Below are 19,767 nucleotides of genomic sequence, written 5' to 3'. Positions count from 1 at the left end.
GCGGTGGAGGAGCGCTATGACTGACGTAAGTCAACAAAGGTCACGTGTCACGCTGGGGAGGCGGCGATTGGCCGGGCGGGCCCAGGCGGGCGGGGGGGCAAGGGGGTCACGGTGGCGGCGTGGGGTTCGCTGTGTGACACAATTACAACAACTTTGTGCAGCTGCTGGGGAAGTTTGTACAGGCAACAAATACACCCTGCGCGGGCGGGCGGGGGGACCCTGTCACCCCGACTCCACTCACCCCGCGCTGCCGGGTCGAGCAGCGCAGCAGCGATGTAAACACGGCTCCGCCGCCATCGCCGCCTGCAGCCGCCTCCTCCTCTTCCTCCTCCCCCCGAGCCTCCAGCGCTGGGGCGCTCTTCCCCCTCCCTCCTCCTCCGAGCTGCGGGGCTCCCCCCCGCCTCCCTCCCTCCCTCCCCCTCCCTGCCGGCTGTTGTTGTTGTAATAAAAGTTGTGGTGTGTGTGTCGGGCGCCCCGCCCGGCACTGGGGGGCGTTGGGGGCGCGCCGGGGGGGCGGTTGTGATTGTGAGTTAATTACGCTGCGTTTCCATGAAATCGTGCGGAGTGTCGCTCGCCGCCGCTGCCGCCGCCTCTGCTGCTCCTTTCGGTGATGAGGAAAAGAAAATGGCGGCGGGGAAAGCGAACGGCCAGAGCGAGGAGGACTTCGCCAGCCTGACAGCCGAGGAGAGAGCGGCCCTCTCCGGCCTCGACAGGTACCCGCGCCCCCCCCCTCCGTGTCCCGCCGCTCTCCCCTCCCCGCCGCGGCGCCCCACTCGGGCAGGGGCAGGGCAGGGCGCCCGTCGCCGTGCGGGGCTTGTGCGGGCTCCCGACCGGCCGTGCTCTGTCAGTGAGCCCGTGCGGGGGCTTCTCCCTGACTAATGCTGCGCCTTGTGCTTCTCTCCCCCTCCCGCTCCCCCTCCGCAGCCGAGTCTTCGGGTTTCTGAGGCTTCATGAAGATGGCGCCAGAACGAAGGCCTTGCTGTTAAAGGTAAGAGGATGGGGGGAGGAGGGAGCCAGCCCAGCCCCGCCACCCTTCCCCTCACCCCTGAGCCTGCACAGCGTGTGTGTGCGCGTGGGCAGGGGTGGCACCGCCACAGCCCGGGGGAGAGACGCGCCGGGGCACCGTGCTGCCCGCCGGCCTGTGGGCTCGCCCCTCGCCGGGGCTCCGTGTGTTTTAGGAGCCCTCGCCCGCCCTATCGGGCACATACAGCTGGGAGCTGGCGCACGCACAGCCCGGGGAGCGGGCACGGAGCGCGGCCTGCGGCTTCTCTCAGGCACTTTCTGGGGCTTGTTCAGAATTGGGACGGAAAGTGCCTGCGCGTCAGGCCGGAGTCTCCGGCTGTGGAGCGAGCAGCGAGGAGCGCGGGGTGGCCCGGGAGGGTGGGTGTGAGGCGCTGCTGACGTTGGTTTCCCTCGGACCCTCCCTAGTGATTTTAACGCCGTTTGTATTGGGCTCAGACTGCGCGCTCCCTGCCAGATCCCGGCCCCCCCGGCCTGTGCCCCTCACCCCGCTGCTGGCTGGAGCGGCGGAAACGCAGCCTCCTGGGTTGGGATCGCTCTAGTGCGGGAGTTGTGTGTCGCTTCGGAGTCAGTGGCTAAGTGACTTGTCTGTTCGCTGGGTTCAGCTGCCTCAAATGTGTAACTTCTAGCGGAGTGACTCCCCTACTGCCCAGCTCCTGCGCTGCTCCCAGGGAATGGCATAGTCTGGAGCCTGTCGGGGCTTTATACGCACACGTTTGTTTCTGTGAAAAGTTGTTGGCCCTGTCATTTAGTTAAGTAATGGCTGCTCCTGTCGGCCCAAGATGGCCGGACAGGGAGGAGAAAGAGAAAGGGGAGGGGGGAGGTAAACAGGGAAATAAATAGTAGGAATGAATATACACAACAGTTGAAATGTGTAGTCCCCTACTGTGGTTAAGGCAAACTCTCTTGCGCGTAGCAAGATTCTTCTCGTTGCTTTCCTAACGTAGAATACAGCGTTTGCAGAGCTGGCATAATCCTTATCAACCTGTAGCACATTTAGCTCCCCATCCACAAGCTAGTGACAAAGGCTGTGCAGCTGGAGTATCTGTCAGTTTGTATCTTAAGACTGAACACAAGAGGAAAACATTTGTGTACAAAATAATTCGAACCCATTAATAGATATTGAGCTATTTGATATTTCTCTGGTTTCTACTTTGGATTTAGTAGCTTTGCATTTGACACTTCTCTCATCCTATTGTGTCCATGCTGGATGCAGATGTTTTTACGTGAATATGTCCTTTCCATTATTCTTGTCTGATTCTGAAACCATACCTCCAAGTGTGTTGAATTCAGTGTGTTAGGCCTCAATATAGGGTTAATTTCTTTCTGGCATAATGGCAAAGCTAAATATTAGAATTTTTTTCAGAACCATTTTTCTTTGAGCTTGTTTTACAAAATAACATTATGCTTGTTGCTTATGGGTTTTAAAGTTATTTACAAACTTTTCAATATATAAGATGGGAGCACAACATCAAATCACTTAAATCTTTATTTTAATTGATATCTGATATGTAGATGTTCTAATAGGCACCTTTAAATAGTACTGAGAATCACTAGAAACTGGCTTTGAGGTGGAGTTTGAGAACACTTAAAAAAAAATTAGGATGTTTATGCTATTCCTTGCAGGTTTCTTGCAACTTCGGTACATTACCTTGTAGTTTGTGTTTTGTGAAATCAAGTAGTAAAGCAAATTCAGTTCTAACTGCTAAATTTTGATTCCTGCCATCCTGTGTACTTGTATTTTACTTTAAATTGACAAATTTAATGTTTAGTGTTTATATGGCAATATGCTGATACAATATATTTTGTGACTTTTGGCGCACACTTCTACAAATGTATTAGATGTTACCTTTTTTTATTATGTGAACACCTGAAGTCTGTAAAATTAATATAAATAGGCAAATCTCCCAATCTTCTATCTAAATTTTCCTTGTAACATTTTCTGGCTCTGCATATTGGAAATACGCAAGATGCAGGTTACCTTGTAAACTGATTTCTGACTAAAATTTGTCATTTCTAAATGACAAATCAATAGAATTATTTGGAGGGTAAAAGAATCAGAATGTTACTCTTCAGTACAAAGTGTTTGGCAAGAAATTAATGCAAAAAAGTTTCATTCTATTTACAAATTTAGCCTGTGTTACTTCAAGATTGTTTTTGTTTAAGTTACTGTCCTAGCATGATTCAAAGTTAATATAGTTTAAGATGCACATGCAAGAAGTGACCAGAGCATAAGTAGTGCAACTTACATGTATACTGTTTGATCTAGCCCTGCGCTGGGAGGGATTTAGGCTGGATGATGGAACAGGTTGCCAATATTTGATATGTCACTTTTTTAGCAATAAAAAATTACCTATCAGCCATATATTTTGTTGTTACCTGCAATTCTGCTGTACTGTTCTTGGTGTTAGAATAATTTAATTAAGTCTGTGCATGAAAGAACAGTAGCTAACAAAACTCATAGATTCTGTAGTTATGAAATCCTATCTGCATAATTCAGAATTCACTAGTCAAAACATTAAGGACTCTGTTGTGCTGTTTACTCACAGTCACACATTGGGAGAAGCGTGGAGTCATACTGTTTCAGGAGGAGTACCAGGAGGAATTGTCTTAGAGTATATCTATGTTGTATTTAAAAACCCACAGCTGGCCTGTGCCAGCTAACTTGGGCTTGGGCTAAGGGGCTGTCTAATTGTGGTGTAGACGATTGGGCTTGCACTGGAATCCAGGTTCTAGGGACCCCAGTGTGGTGGGAGGTTCCCAGAACACAGGCTGCTGAGCCTGAACTCTACACTGCAATTAATCAGCCTCTTATCCTGAGTCAACTGGCACAGTCCAGGTCTGGGCATCTAATTGCAGTGTAGCCATACCCTTAGAGGCAGAATTCTTACTGATGTTCCCATTCATAGAAGGTGGTTGCAGTGTGATTACCCCTTCTATGTCTGGCAATCTCTACTGGCTAGAGTGTGAAGAAGGTAGGATCATGGTCCTACTTATTTCTGATAGCCTCCCTGAGACTAAAAAAATTCTCAAAGGGAAGGGGGAAGACAGTCCTGTGCTCCACCTCGTAGAGAGTTTAGTCCTTTCTCCCTCTGAGCACATGTTGAGAATAAGGATTATAATCTGACCCTAGAGCTCCTGTCTTGTAAGGTGGTGGTGCTCTGTAGGATGTCATTGTAGAATGAATTTCATTGGGTGCTGCCTTCACACTTAACAAATCAGAATGGTGTGTATATTATAACATTGGACCCACTCATCTTGTGTTCTGTGGCATATTGAAAGTCTAGTCTAGAGTAGATGCTTGCTATGTCACTGAACAATGTATTGCATGCATTATAGGCTGGGCAAAATTGAAACTTTGATGTATTACATAATTGTGTATTTTTGGCATTATTGTGTGGTGATATAAAACCGAAGAATTACTGTTTTCAAAATTTTCAACTTTTATTTTGCAACAATGAATCCTGAAAAGATTAGTTTGGAAGGTGTGCTTTCAATCTCTGCAATTAGTATGGCTTTTTATGGGGCGGGGAGAACCTGGTCATAGGATGGAAGGGTCTTGTATCCTCATTGAAATGCTGAGTTCCTCATTACTGGTGCACTGAAACCAGTTTTATAGGAAATATCTCTCAGTTGTTTACTAGAAGGTCATACATGAAGGTGCAAAAGGCACTCTTTGGTATCTTGATGTCTCCAGTAGTTTGAATACATCTGATACTTTTCCTTCCCTTGTTTCTGCTTCTCTCAGGTAGTGAAGGCTTAAAAAAAATGCTTGGAGGAGAGGGGAAGAGTTACAATAGTGGAACTAGATTGCAAGGGGAGCCCTTTTTAATGTTCTTGTGGTATTTAATCAAAGTTGGCATTTATTCCTTGTGACAAACCTTCTTTTCATAAAATGTAATTGTTTGGCTTTTGTGTTAGAATGCTGCAGCTTATGTAATATTTTGGGTTCAGGACTGTTACTAACTCCCCTATTCATTGAGTCTAACCCATTTGGAATATACTGTTCAAAATTAAACATGTTGTTATTTAAAGACGGGCAACTTGAAGTCTAATTGATTAAAAAAAATAAAAGTAGTTTCATATACTACGTCTGTGCTTCAGTCTCCCTCACAAGTTTTATACAATTTCTATTATGAAAGAGTTTGCGTCTCCCCTGTTGTGAAGACACCCCACACAAACAGGGAAAAATAATTAAGTAGCTAAGTGCAGTGCTATCAAATGCACAAAACAACATTATTCTTTCCCTGTGCTGATCTTTCCATTATTCTTATGTTAGGTGTTACTTGTAGCAGTGTGTTTACAAATATTTTACTGCTAGTGTGAATTAAGTTGACTATATCCCTTTAATGCTGGCTGTCAATTTTCTGCTAACATATAATTCAGCATCCTTATTTTTTTAACTATAGCAGAATGCTTGAAAAGTAGTAAGGAAAATATTTTAGTAGAAAAATCTAAGTGTAGTATAGTGACTTATTTTTGAGCCTTTAAAAAAATACTTTGGATTAATTTGTTTTCACTGGAACAGAAGAGAAACATTGCTTTAAAATAATTATATTGCTTGTCTAATATAATGGCGGTGCTGGGAGCATGGGAACTTGGGTATTGGTACCATGAGACTTGTGTAAAAGTGCTCTAAAGAAGGGGTGGTGTAATCAACGTTCTGTAAATTATTACTGAGCTGTTGCTTCATAGATCATGTTAAATTCCAAATTTGTCTTTTGTTTATTAAAATCAATTGTCTAACATGCTTATATGAATGTGGAGGAAGGTGAAGCAAGTTACAATTTTGCAAGCAGTACTATACCTGGAAACTTGAGTTGCTGGTCTTGTTTTAAAGTATCTTGAAGTGGAGCAGTTTGAAGTGAAATCCTACAAGTAAAAGTTCTTAAATATTGGAGGCTGGTGTATGGATTTCAGATTGGTTGGTTGTCTTTCTGTATTCCATGTCTGCTTGAGCTTAAAGGCATAGATTTAAAATAAAAGCCCCAGTGGAAGAAATGGTTGAATACATTCCATTATTCTTGGTTGTACAGTATTCTATTTTAAAACATATTTTTTAAAAGTGTGTGTGTGTGTGTGTGTGTGTGTACACACACACACACACACACACACTCTTAAAGGGTGCAGTATTCCTCTGTCATGTCTCTAGGTCTGATGCTTCATCTGATACAAAATATTTACTGATTCAACAAATTGATGTTGTTAGCTCTCAAGGTTTGTGCACATTCAAAAAGTTTTAGTACCTGATATAGCATAACTAGTGTTTGAATTTCAGCCAGATTTTTTGACATGTATCAAGAGAGGCATTACGGACATTAGTGTGGAATAATATAAATAAGATACTCCAGCTCATTTTTGTAGCTTTCCAAATGTCATATGGTATGAGTATTGCTGTTACAGTAGTGCCTAGAGGCTGCAACAGATTTTGAGGGTGGGAAGAGGGCATTGTGCTAGTTGATATGCATATACTACTCCTGGGGGCATTCTGTATCAAAAAAATGAAAATTCTGTGCACAATATTTTAAAATTCTGCAAATTTTATTTATCAAAATAACACTACCAAATAATTTAAACTGGTGTAATTATGTAATTAATTTAAAAATACCTGTCAGCAAGTATGTCTATAACAATACAGACACTCAAAAAAATTCCCCCAGGAGTTGAGAGTTAAAGAAACCCCTAGGACAACTCGCTTCCTGTTTCTCTGCCCCCTTCTACCCTCCAGAGCCCTGCCGGTGTGCCAGACACTCGCCCCCCCACCCAAGCCCAGCTGTGGCCCCCGCCCCCCCACTCTAGCTTAGACACTCACACCCTCTAACCCTCAGGACCAGGAATCCAGAGGGAGAAACAGCCTGATGTTGGGTCCTGGGCTTACACAGAGTTTCCTGTGCGCTGCTGCTTCCTTCCTTCAGGGCATGCTGGGAACTGCAGCTGCTGGGAACCTTCCAGCTACTGCCCCATGTCTTCTATTTGCGAGCTGGGCTCTACCAGGTCCAGTGACCCCTAATGGTGGGCGACATCTCTGCAGGACATTTCTCTGTGTGTGTGTGGGGGTGGGGGTGTAATTCTGCGTGTACAACATTAATTTCTGCAAAATTCTGCATTGTGCAGTGTTCAGAATTCCCCAAGGAGTAATATACATAATAAGGCAGTACTGACCCTGAAATCTTTATCTAAAATAGATGCTCTGGTTCAAACAGGAAGTTTGAGGAAGTTCTACAGCCTGTTATGCAGGAGGTCAGACTAGGTCAGTGGTTCTCAAGCTGTGGACTGCTTGCGGTCCAGTCAGCACATAGCTGTGTCCTGTGTGTGACATCTTCAGGGCCGTACAGGTAGTGTGTGTGTGTGTGTGTGTGTGTGTGTATGTGTATATATAGTGTGAACGTGGGCCATATAACACAGAGAGCTGCATATATGGCCCACAATGGTAAATAGATTGAGAATCACTCGACTAGATGATCATATTGGTGTCTTTTGGCCTTAAAAAATCTATGAACATTTTACAATGAAAATAGATATGCCAGGCGAGGATCGTGGGAGGGGAAGAAATGAAAGTAGTATCATTTAACAGATGGCGAGTTGAAGGTAACTTTTTGAAGTCACACAGGAAATGTGTGGCAAAGATGGGAATAAAATCCAGGTATGTTGAATTCTAGCCTAGTATCATAACCATAACACATCCTTCCTGAACTGTGTGTAGATGTATTCATGATACTAATGGAATCTGGCTTTAAAGGAGGAGAAATACAAAATAGTCCAAGTAAAATCTCAAATATTTCTGAAATTCTTTAAATGCCATATTTATATAAAATATAAAACCAAATGGTGCAGAGTTTGTCTATTTTTATCTTGGATGATGATTTTAACTCACTTGTGTCTTTGCCATTCGTGGGTAAATGTGATCACCTGAGACGCTCGTGAGCCTTTGTATGATCCTGTTGTTCATAAAATGTCAGGGTTGGAAGGGACCTCAGGAGGTCATCTAGTCCAACCCCCTGCTCAAAGCAGGACCAATCCCCAGACAGATTTTTGCCCCAGATCCCTAAATGGCTCCCTCAAGGGCTGAATTCAGCCCTGGGTTTAGCAGACCAATGCTCAAACCACTGATATATCCCTCCCCCATTGATGTGAGTCTGTGAGATTATACTACTTTTCAGAAGCAAGGCCACAAGTAAGGTGGTATGCATGTCTTCTGAAATGAGTGCTGATAGTATGGGCTGAAAAGTTTGTATATTCAGAATATGGCACTTAGAAAATATTCTAGACATATTTAAAGACTTGTTGGGGTTACCCTTTGCATCCCTCTGCCTGTAAAGCCATTTGCATTACTTAATCAGTTCAACTGTACAAAGATTGGGGGAAGCCATAAAAACAGATTTTTTTTTTTCCTTCTACCATGTTATGATTTTAAGGTCTCATATCTCAGGACCTTCCAGGACTATAAGCATGTGCTGTAACCCACTGTTAGCCTGTATCCCATAGGAAATTTAAGAATCTTACACCATTGAAAAGGTTAAATTCCCGTTTCCAGCCCTAAAAGATTACGAAGTATCCACCTTTAAACATATCATTGGTTCATTGCTGATTGTTACTGGTCCTAGGCAACAAGTCGATGCAACTTTGTTGGGAAATTCTGCAATTGTGAGGCTGAAGGGAAAAGGAAATGCTTATCTGATAGATTGTGAATAGTTTTAAAACAACCATTTTATTTTTAACAGACTTGGGGCATTACACTAAGTCCTGATGAGATTAATTAGTGGATAGAGGGCAGGTGAGGCTATCAAAGGTGTTAAAGTTGTTGAACCAGGTAATACTTTTTTCTCTCTCTCTCTTTTTCTTTTTTTTTTTTTTTTCCAAAATATGTCCATGGCCTACCATTATCACATGGATTCATACAGTATTTATCTCCCATATATTGTATCTACATGGTTCCTACCTCTTCCTACCCTTCAAATGTTGATTTTGTTTCCTCCCTAAACGACAATGAATATTACCCTTTCTTTTGTTTAGGTTCTGGAAGTGTGGTGTTTTGATCAGAAAAATTGGAATATCATGTCTAATTTCTTACTTTAAATAATACTTAAATGACACATGCTCAATGAACCTTAGAGTGCTGCTAGTGTTTTTCAGGCAGCCAGCTAGTCAAATGATCCAAAGGAGAAACTTTTGTAAATGTACATTAATAGTACCCTCCTAATTAGCAGAATACGCATTTGGATCTTTTAGAATAATTGAAATATGGTCCTTGGTTCCATGTGTGCAGCCCGAAGAAGCGTGGTAGGGTTGTATTGGTGTCACACTGAGTGCACAAATTGGCCTGCAGAATCTTTACTGTTATGGTAAGAGAGAGATGCTGTACTCTGAGACCAGTTTTACTTCGTAGGGCAGACGTTTGGGGTGGTGGGAGGAAGTATATACATGTTTATTTTTTGTACATAGAAGGAGCAAACGATCTAGAACTCAACACAATAAACAAGGAACAACACAATGTCACTTTAAAATCAGTTTTTGAATAGAGGCCTTAACCTAGAAAATTTTGGAGGATCAGTCTGCTTGAAGATGTAAATATATCAAATATTTAAGGCCTTATCAACAATTATCAGTTATCTGAGACTTTTTTAAGTTTTATGCCTTTAAAATCAAGTATGTCTTCATAGTGGACTGATTTTTTTATATTGGATACTATTTTCTCTCTTTAGAGGGAATGATATGAGAATGTCTTCACTTATAAACAGGCTACTGAATTAATGAACAGGAAGAGCCCCTAAGCATACTTTGGGGTGTTAAACAGTATTCTTGCACTGATAATAGTGTGTAACTTTCTCTGTTCTCATTTTTTTTGCATTAGTGGATAACAACTGTTTTGATTAAATATTTTTCTTTAAAATTCTTGTCTCTATAATTCTGTAACAAGATCATAGGGGACATCTTGTACATTTGATATGTGGAATTAAGAGCTAATGTATGTAGTTGGTTTTTATGAACTGATATGTCTAGAATGATGTGTATCAGCATTTTTTGTTTCCTTTATGGTCAGTTAAGAACTATTGTTGAAGTGTCTCTACATATAAGACCAAATGCCTTCTCCAAGAACTTTGTTTGCAGGACTGAATCACTATCCAAAATAAGTTTAATATTCCATTCTAGATCAGATTAAACAGTGAATAAATTTTTCATGGAATTTCAGATAATATTTTGGGAATTGAGGTGCTCTTAGGTTGTTAAAATATTGTTTAAAATTGGTCAAAAGATGCATAATGGCATCAGCTATAGAAACACTAGGCCTTTTCTATAGTCATGTATCTGTAGACCTGCATCTTTTAAACTGAAAAAGTTAGTGAAGATGGTTACTAAAAGCTCTATTATTTTATAGTCTGTCAGGCTTGAAAAGCTCACTTGCCCAAGAATTTGGGTCACATTAGTGAGTTGGGACTAATGAGCAGAGCTTCTGGGTCACTGCCCTCTGAAGGCAGGGGACGTGCCTGGGAACACTACCTGTCCAGGTGCTGCTGCACATTGAAGAGGAGTGCCACTGCCCTTTTTTTAGGATGAGAAGGGGGAACTGGAATATTATTGGGGTTTCCTGGGAGGCATGGGAGAGATGCAGAGGCTAAGCAAGTTGGGGAAGGAAAAAAAAAGTGTACAGCAAAAGGTGCCAGAATGACTTTCAGTACAGACTCCTCAGGGTATGGCTACACTTCAAATTTGAAGTGTGAGTGTAGTCGGAGCGCCAGCGCTGGGAGAGAGCTCTCCCAGTGCTATACGTAAACCACATCCCTTACAGGTGTAGCTTGCAGCGCTGGGAGCTGTGCTCCCAGCGCTGCAGCACTGATTACACTGAGGCTTTACAGCACTGTATCTTTCAGCGCTCAGGGGGTTGTTTTTTTCACACCCCTGAGCGCGAAAGTTGCAGCGCTGTAAAGTGCCAGTGTAGCCATGGCCTCAGTGTGTCTCTTGTATACCTGCCCATGTTTCATACTACTGTGGAGAAGAGCTGGCTCTAGAGGGGAAGGAACACACGTGGAAGGGCCTAAGCTGAATGCAGCTTGGCTTGCATTTGGAGTCACTCTTAGCTGAACCTAGGCCTCCCTCTGTTTTGTGGGAAGGAGGAGGAGAGTACATGGAGTCTCTGCCCTCCAGGAAGGAATTGAGCGGGTTGGGGGAAGATACTAGTGAAGAGAAGAAGAAATCCCCTATGAGAGGTATCAACAGACAAAAGAGGCTGAAATGGAATTATTTTGCAAGGTGGATGGGAAAGGGAGTGTCATAGGGAGGGGAAAAAAGCATGGAAGAGATTGGTGCTGTACACCTTTCCAGCAGCTCCCTGAAACCTGTTGCTGGCCCCCTGCCTTCTTGCTGTCTGAGTTAGTTAACTTGTATGCAGTGTTGTTCCCTACCTCAGTAGGTGCACTGGCACGATTAATAAGAACAAAGTATACATACATAACAAGATTAGGAGGGGCAGAAGAAAAGATGGATGGGAAATAGTGGAGTTGTGTGTGCAACACCAAGAAGGGGGAGGTAGGGAAGTAATTCATTTTGTCCTGTGTCATATAAATCCTGAATATAGCATGGCTGATGTCATTTTTCTCCTGCCCCTAAAGCAAGAGAGCAAGCCTAAGAGCAGAGCAACTGAGGGACAACTGCTCTTATGAGGAAAGGATGGAGGCAAAATAAAGCAGGCTAAAAGCTGTTGCTGTTTTTTAAGAGTGAAGTTGAAGCAGAGCAGCTCAGGTGTTGCTGCCTTTTCTTCTGGATGGAAGGGAAAGCCAGGGAAAAGAAAACATCAGGCTCTCTTGTTAAACCTGGAGGGTGGGGGAAGGTCATTATAGGGGTTGTAGGTGGTTATGATATGATGTGGGTGAAAGAAGAAAGGATTGAGTAGATTTTAAATGTGCAATTGGGATTTTTGTAGGAGAGAAGGAAGGAGAACCAGAAAATACAGTGGAATAGATTAATAGGTGGAAAACAGATCACAATGGAGAAGGCGGGGGGAAGAGAGAAGGAAAACTGAATACCACACATGCAGCAATGCTGAAAGATACCACATGATCTGTAATAGGACAGAAAAGAAGAGGGAAGAAATTATAACAGTACAACAGTTAGCTACATTTGTTGAAGGTTTGTTAAATAGAAGTGCCCCAATTAAATATATTAAATATAGAAAAGAGTAAACAGTATGCAGCTTCTGTTCTTACCAAAGCCCCAAACCATTTAATGTTATGAAAGGAGTCGTCTACGTATTTGTCATCTGTATATTAGGCTGTCCTCAGACTTATGAGAGTTGGAAATATTTTAAGCATGAAACTTTGTATTTCTGAAACCTTAATGTTTGAATGTTGAATTTCCCAAAGGAAAGGGAATATATGATTGATAAAGAGGAACTACTCACATTTTAAAGATGGCTTGCAAAGGAGAGGAAAAATTTAGATTTCTGTCCTTTTGTGCTACATTATAATGCACTCAGCCTGACATTATAAAAAAATTGCTTGTTTTTATAAGTTCAAATGTTTGCATTACAAGAATGAATAAAGGAAAAATGCGTATAGTTTTACACTTGTACGTTTCTGAAAAATTCCTGCATAAGAAGCTGATGTTGAAAGTTGTTTGTCAGAGTGAAGGTTACTGCCCTGCCATGAATTCAAAATGGATTAAGAGAAGTCAGAGCAGGAATAAGTTACCCATTCTCTAAGAGTTGCTTTAAAAATGTGAAATCCAAGAAATTTTATGTATATGTACAAACATCAAACACTGGACAGTATGGAAATTTGTGTAAACCGACCTCCTCTGAGGTCTTAAACAGAACCCCCACAATGCACCTTTGGTATAGGAGTACACAGTTTTTAATCAGATGGCTATAGGTCTGGTGAAATTAGTCTGGGGGGAAAGGGAGAGAAGCGTACCAAAACTTGGGCCATAATGAAAGCCTAGTCCCTATCTTAACTACAGAGACGATCTGGTGGAGGAGGTTAATAGTAAAAATTTGAATGCTTATTTTGCTTACTCATGGGTAGTAGGGATTGTGAGGAACTTCAGGAAACTGTGACACCTGCATAATGTAATGGCTGCAATGATACTGGATTGCATAATTAGACTATCAGAATCCATAAGTAAAAGTGGCAGGCACAAGTAAGGATATGTGTTCAACCTTAAAAGGGCCACTTAAAAAAAACCTTTCAGGTACTAAACATCTCAAACAATAAAAACTAGCAGGAGACTTGAAGTTGATACTGTCCCTTTTTACACTTTGCATTTCTTGCTTCCAGTGCAGACAACCAAGGTCTTCCAGGGAAAGCCCAGGTGTGACAGACTGAGCCGAATTCATTCTATCCTCATCTTTCTGATAGCAAAGCCAGAGAAACCCTTCCCCCAGTACATAGGGATTTACTTCTTTTGGGGAATCCCCATAACAAATAAGTAGGAATTTTCCAGCTCTGAGGAACCACAGCTGGTGTAGGGTGAGTAAGCCAATGTACAGACTCACCAGCTGGGGAAAGAAAAATATATCCTACCTATAGGACGTTTCACATCCTTTCCTCGGGGCTTGCTTTTTTTTTTTTTCCTCTTAAAAACAACTCAAAACCAGAACACATCAAATTCAGACTACTGAGTAATAATTACCTGAGACCTTTCCAGCTTCAGCCAGTTGGAAGGAGAGAGGACATACCCTTACCTATTGCAATGGTTTTCAACCTTTTTTTCATTTTTGGACCAGTAAAACATATGGCTGTATGGACCCTTTTTGAAATCTTAGACATAGTCTGTGAACCCCAGGATCAGCGGACCACAAGTTGAAAACCACTGCCCTCTCACAAACTCTTTTGTGCTGGGGAGAGGCACCTCTCGCCTGGCCCCGAGCTCCTGCGTCAAGAGAGGGCTGCGGGGAGTCGTCTCTCCCCACTGCAGCCTGCATCCAAACCTTCTGCCCCAGTCCTGAGCCCCCTCCTGAAACCTTCATCCCTGGCCCTACCCCAGAGCCTTCACCATGAGCTGGAGCCCTCATGCCTTGCAACCAACCCTCTGCACCAGCCCTGAGCCTCCTCCTGCACCCTGAACCCCTCATCCCCAGCCCACCCCAGTCTGCATCCCCAGCCAGAACCCTCATTTCTCCTCCTGATCCCAACCCTCTTCCCTAGCCCGGAGCTCCCTCTTGCACCCCAATCCTATCATCACTGGCCCCACCCCAGAGCCCTCAGCCAGAGCACTCACCATGCACCCCAATGCTCTGCCTCAACCCTGATCCCCCCCACTCCGAACCCCTCGGCCCCACCCCCACCACATGAATTTTGTTGTGTGCACCAATATGTGCACATAAGAAAATTCATTCCGCACATGGACGTAAAAAATTAGCGTGAATGCTGCTCACAACTTCCCCTTTCCTCTATATCCTCTACAGCATACCGTTCCATGTTGCCCATTTCCCCAATTCCCTATGTCCTGTTACCCCCTTTGCCAAACACTGCTCTCCTACTTCATTTTTTATTGTATAAGAAAACTGCTTTGTAAAAATTAGAATTTCTATAGCAGGGGTAAGCAACCTCTGGCACGTGTGCCAAACGCAGCACTTGAGCTGATTTTCAGTAGCATTTGCACTGCCCAGGTCCTGGTAACTGGTCGGTGGGGGGGGGCTCTGCATTTTAATATAACTTTTAACTAAGTTTCTTAAACATTTTAAAAACCTTATTTACTTTACATACAACAATACTTTATTTATATATTATAGACTTATAGAAAGAGACCTTCTAAAAACATTAAAATGTATTACAGAAATGTGAAACCTTAAATTAGAGTGAATAAATGAAGACTTGGTGTACCACTTCTGAAGGGTTGCCAACCCCTGTTCTATAGGTTAGTTAACTTACAGATAAAGTTGATCAGACATACTACTTCATCTGTCTTTTTAGAAGAAAAATCCTAAATAACATTTTTAAAAAAATGTGACCCATTTAAAAATAAAGGAAATTTAAACTGAGGTGCCGAAACAAGCCGTGATAGTACAGTTCAGGCGCTGGGTTGAGACTCAGATCTCCTGTGTCGTGTTGGGCAATGTACTTAATCTTTGTTTCTTACTTCCGCTTTGGAAAATGGGATACTTCTTTTTTCTTAACCTTTGTATGTCATATGTAGTTAGTTTGTAAATTCTTCTGTGTAGTGACTGCTCCTCTGTGTGTGTGTGTGTGTGTACTGTGCCTGGCCTAGTGGGGCCTTGATCATGGCTGTAGCCTCTAGTTGCTATTGTGATACAAATTATAAAGTTTGATTTTTTTTTTTTTTTTAAGCACAAATAACTCCCCCATGCTTTCTGAAATACACATAATCATTGGTGAGGTCACCCAGACAACCTTAAATCTGGCCTCATAATGTAATCTAGAAACCAAGACAGCCTTATATCTGTCAATCGCTCATTGATCTCAAATGACCACAAAAACTATATAATATTGAACTCTTACTTATGCATTGATTGCACAGACTATAGCTGTGGTTATGACCGAATTCTCTCCATAGAAAAGCATATCGTTAAAATGGTGTCTTTTAAGAGAAGTAGTGTATTAAATGCTATTATTTGCTACCATTCACAAAGGGCTTATCTGTCACCAATTATTTAAGTGTTACAGATACTGCATCTAAAATTCCTTGATCAGGATCATGGAAAAATTACTTGAAGGGAAAAATAATCTGTATTGATAAAGTATCGTGCTTAACAGATGACTATATTTGTAACTTTTCTGAAATATAGCCTACAGTCTAAAAATGTTCACCTGTAAAACTGGACAGTATCTTCTCATATCTAAAAATTACAATACCGTATAGAAATATGGTGGAGTACAAGGCCAGAGTTAGTTGTTTGACTGCATCTGTATTTTGCTGTAATTCAGGGTACTTGGAGGGTTTTTTATTTAAAAGTGGAACCTTAAAATTTATTTCCTGCTTTTTAGAGCTTGAGCTTTACAAAAATTCACAGTTCTTAAATGCTTTTTCTAAAACATTGCTGCTGTGCTTGCTCAGTTTTTAACTACAAGCTAATGAGGTTTTTTCTGTTTTCAAATTATACTGGAAAAAGCACTAGGAAACGAACTGCCCTGGTATAATCCTGCAGTGTGAATGGGATCAGCTGCATGATGTGATAAATTTTTCCATCTTTAATGTTAGTAAATAATAGTTGAGAAATCATGTAGCAGTTATTTATGCAATTTTATCCTTAGTTTACTAAATATATACATTTTTGAAGTAAAATGTGAATTAACATTCCGTTTATAGTAAGAAATGGATACTAGAAGATTAGGTCAGGCTCCATTGTTTAGGTTACCTGTCCTTCTACACACGCTAATTTTTTTTAAATGTGAGAGTTTCTAAATATTTAGGTGAATCTTTTGGCTCCCAGTGTAATGATGACAAAGTAGAGTAATAATTGAAATACCTCATCACCACAATAAAACTAAGCAATTTCTGTTTCTCATATTTTGGCATTTTGGAGGTTAACTACTCTTTTTCCATTAGACCCCTTCACCTTACACTGAGTCTTTTTTACAAATTTTTTGCTGCCATAGGTGAAGAAGTAGCTCCCATGGTTCTCTGCAACTCAGCAGTTGTTGAAATGGAGGGATCTGGAGTATGGTTGAGTCTCTGAGAAAAGGAAATGGTCCCATTGCTGCATGACAGTGGGAGGTGGCAGTTATGAGGTTGCACTCCAGGTACCATAATGACAGTTGCTAAGTGAGGGTTGATCAGAGGTGCTGTAGTTAATATGATTCACACACTTCCTTTTGGAGTGGCTGGGTAATAGCAATTAGGTGAGGAGTTCTGTAGGTTTTTACTCCCCTAGATTTGTGTAAAGCTAGAATCCTAACCTCACCACCAAATTCATTGATCCATTCTCCAAGTACGCACTGTCATCAAGAAATGAATTGACAGGCCTCCCTCCGGCCCGGATATAGCCACTTTCCTGAGCGGCTCCCTGGATGGTGAATTTGCCCGGGACGGGGGCAACATCGCCTTGCTGTGGTCCCGCGCCCACAACGCCATGCGCTGGCTGGGAAAACGACTGGGCTGCCGCTGGGTATGGAGCAAGGAACGACAGGAGCTGGGAGTCCTGATGCTGCGGATCGAGACGGAGGGCAACACCATCGTCAGCCCCAGAGCCAGAGGCTTTGCTGGAGAAGTCACTGAAGGCCGCTGTCCACGCGCTCTGTGTGGACACCCTGAGGAAAAAAACGGACCAGGGCAAGGCCTTTGAGGTCACCAGCAAGTGGGACTCCAGCAACCACATTCTCCCCGCGGGCAGCTTCACCCGTTTCGCCGACTGATGGTTCATACACCGTGCCCGACTGAACTGCGTCCCGCTCAATGGAGCCGTCCACCACAGGAAGCGGGACAAGCGCCGCAGGAAGTGCGGGTACGCCATGGAGACCTTGCCCCACGTCCTGTGCAGCTGCAAGCCCCATGCCAGGGCCTGGCAGCTGCGCCACAATGCCGTCCAGGACCTGCTGGTGAAGGCCATTTCCCCACAGCTGGGTGAGGTTGCAGTCAACCGCACCATCCCCGACACCGACAGCCTGCTGCGCCCGGACATCGTCGTCACGGACGAGGAGAGGAAAAAGATCATCCTCATTGACGTGACGATCCCGTTCGAGAACAGGACCCCGGCCTTCTGCGAAGCCCGAGCCCGTAAACTCGAAAAATATGCCCCCTTGGCTGACGCTCTGCGAACAAAGGGCTACGAGGTTTACACAGACGCCTTGCTCGTCGGGGCCCTGGGTGCCTGGGACCCCTGTAATGAACGTGTACTCAGGGCCTGTGGGGTGGGCCGTCGCTATGCACGGCTCATGAGACGTTTGATGGTCTTGGACACTATCCGATGGTCTAGGGACATTTACACTGAGCACATCATCGGCCACCGCCAATACCAGTAGTGAGCCGGCGTGACTTCGTGCACCCATGGGGGGGAGGAGACCTATAAACCCCCCCTACTGAACTATATCCCCTGAACCCTAAACCCGCCGAACTGGATTCCACCGTGTGAGGGTCATCCTGTCCCCATTACCCGGCCACTTACTTATACCCATGACTGCGTGTAACCCACTGTATGAGCTATGTACCCTCACTGCTTCCTTACTGTATCTGGATCCCATCCACTGTACACCCCGCATTGGGGACACTACAGACTGTATATATTGTGTGCTAACCAATATCCAAATACCAGTGTTCCCCTATACTCTGTATGTCACCCCCGATGACCAATAACTGACACTTCAAACTCTTTGTATCATCTTTATTTAAATATTCTCTAATAAACTTTTAATTCTTTAACTGAGTGGAGCTAGGATTGCAGGGGCCTTTAATTTTTGTACCTAACTGTGGCTGTCTTTCATGCAGCAATCATCACCCGTGAACTGTGGGTCATAGATTCAAATGCAGTGAAGGGAAAGGAGAAAAAAAGTAGGAACAAATAGGTTTCAAACAGTAGGTGTTACCTGTAATATTGCTAGCCTTTTTATTCTCCTCCCTTCACAAGTGAGAATTTATTAAATAAGTAAATAATAAGTAAATATTTCACAAGGACCTAATGAAGACAACTGAATATTGAAATAATATTTTTTTGCCTTTTAAAAATACAGGCCTATTTAGATGCCTGCAATGCTCCTCAAAAATGTTTTACCAGAAACTTGTAAACACACTCTCGCTATTTTGTAAACATTTAGTGTTTTTCATTTACATCACACCTACATGCATTTCTGAATGGCTCTCTGTATTTTCCTATTCATTCTTGATCTGTTCCTTAATTTTTAAAATAGTTTTACAAATTAACTTTTTACAAAACTTAAAAGATTTTTGGCTCACAATTTATAAAACATTAGTCTAGTAAAAATGTTTCTTCACTTATTCATAGATTCAAGGGTTGGAAGGGACCTCAAGAGGTTATTGTGTCCAGTCCCCTTCCCTCATGGCAGGACCAAATACTGCCTAGGCCATCTCTGATAGACATTTATCTAACCTACTCTTAAATATCTCCAGAGATAGAGATTCCACAGCCTCCCTAGGCAGTTTGTGCCAGTGTTTAACCGCCCTGACAGGAACTTTTACCTAACGTCCAACCTAAACCTCCCTTGCTGCAGTTTTAGCCCATTGCTGCTTGCTCTATCCTTAGAGGCTAAGATGAACAAGTTTTCTCCCTCCTCCTTAAGACACCCTTTTAGATGCCTGAAAACTGCTATCATGTCCCTTCTGTCTTCTCTTTTTCCAAACTAAACAAACCCAGTTTTTTCAGCCTTCCTTCATAGATCATGTTCTCAAGACCTTTAATCATTCTTATTGCTCTTCTCTGGACCCTCTCCAGTTTCTCCACATCTTTCTTGAAATGCGGTGCCCAGAACTGAACACAATACTCCGGTTGAGGCCTAACCAGTGCAGAGTAGAGCAGAATGACTTTCCGTGTCTTGCTCACAACACACCTGTTAATGCATCCCAGAATCACGTTTGCTTTTTTTTGCAACAGCATCACACTGTTGACTCATATTTAGCTTGTGGTCCACTATAACCTCTAGATCCCTTTCTTTCGTACTCCTTCCTAGACAGTCTCTTCCCATTCTGTATGTGTGAAACTGATTGTTACTTCCTAAATGTAGCACTTTGCATTTGCCTTTTTTAACATGATCCTGTTTACCTCAGACCATTTCTCCAATTTGTCCAGATCATTTTGAATTATTACTCTATCCTCCAAAGCAGTTGCAATCCTTCCCAGTTTAA

The 19,767-nt window shown here is 42.9% G+C and overlaps 1 protein-coding gene and 1 long non-coding RNA gene across 5 annotated transcripts in view; one reads left to right on the top strand and one right to left on the bottom strand.

Moving 5' to 3' along the window:
- The window catches only part of LOC127043062 (uncharacterized), a 53,153-nt gene that overhangs the window by 13,853 nt on the left and 19,533 nt on the right, over window positions 1–19,767 (bottom strand). The gene's annotated exons all lie outside the window — the stretch shown is intronic.
- Window positions 112–19,767, top strand: part of KDM6A (lysine demethylase 6A) — a 287,092-nt gene continuing 267,436 nt past the window's right edge. For all 4 annotated transcript variants that reach the window (XM_050936462.1, XM_050936460.1, XM_050936461.1 and 1 more), the window contains exons 1-2: window positions 112–713; window positions 925–988. In XM_050936462.1, the coding sequence (XP_050792419.1) occupies window positions 550–713; window positions 925–988 (228 nt within the window). In that variant the 5' untranslated portion in view covers window positions 112–549. The remainder of the gene's footprint in view (window positions 714–924; window positions 989–19,767) is intronic.

The sequence above is a fragment of the Gopherus flavomarginatus genome, chromosome 1 (assembly GCF_025201925.1).
Source record: "Gopherus flavomarginatus isolate rGopFla2 chromosome 1, rGopFla2.mat.asm, whole genome shotgun sequence".
In the NCBI taxonomy this organism is placed as follows: domain Eukaryota; kingdom Metazoa; phylum Chordata; order Testudines; family Testudinidae; genus Gopherus; species Gopherus flavomarginatus.
This window is presented reverse-complemented; position numbering and strand designations above follow the sequence as displayed.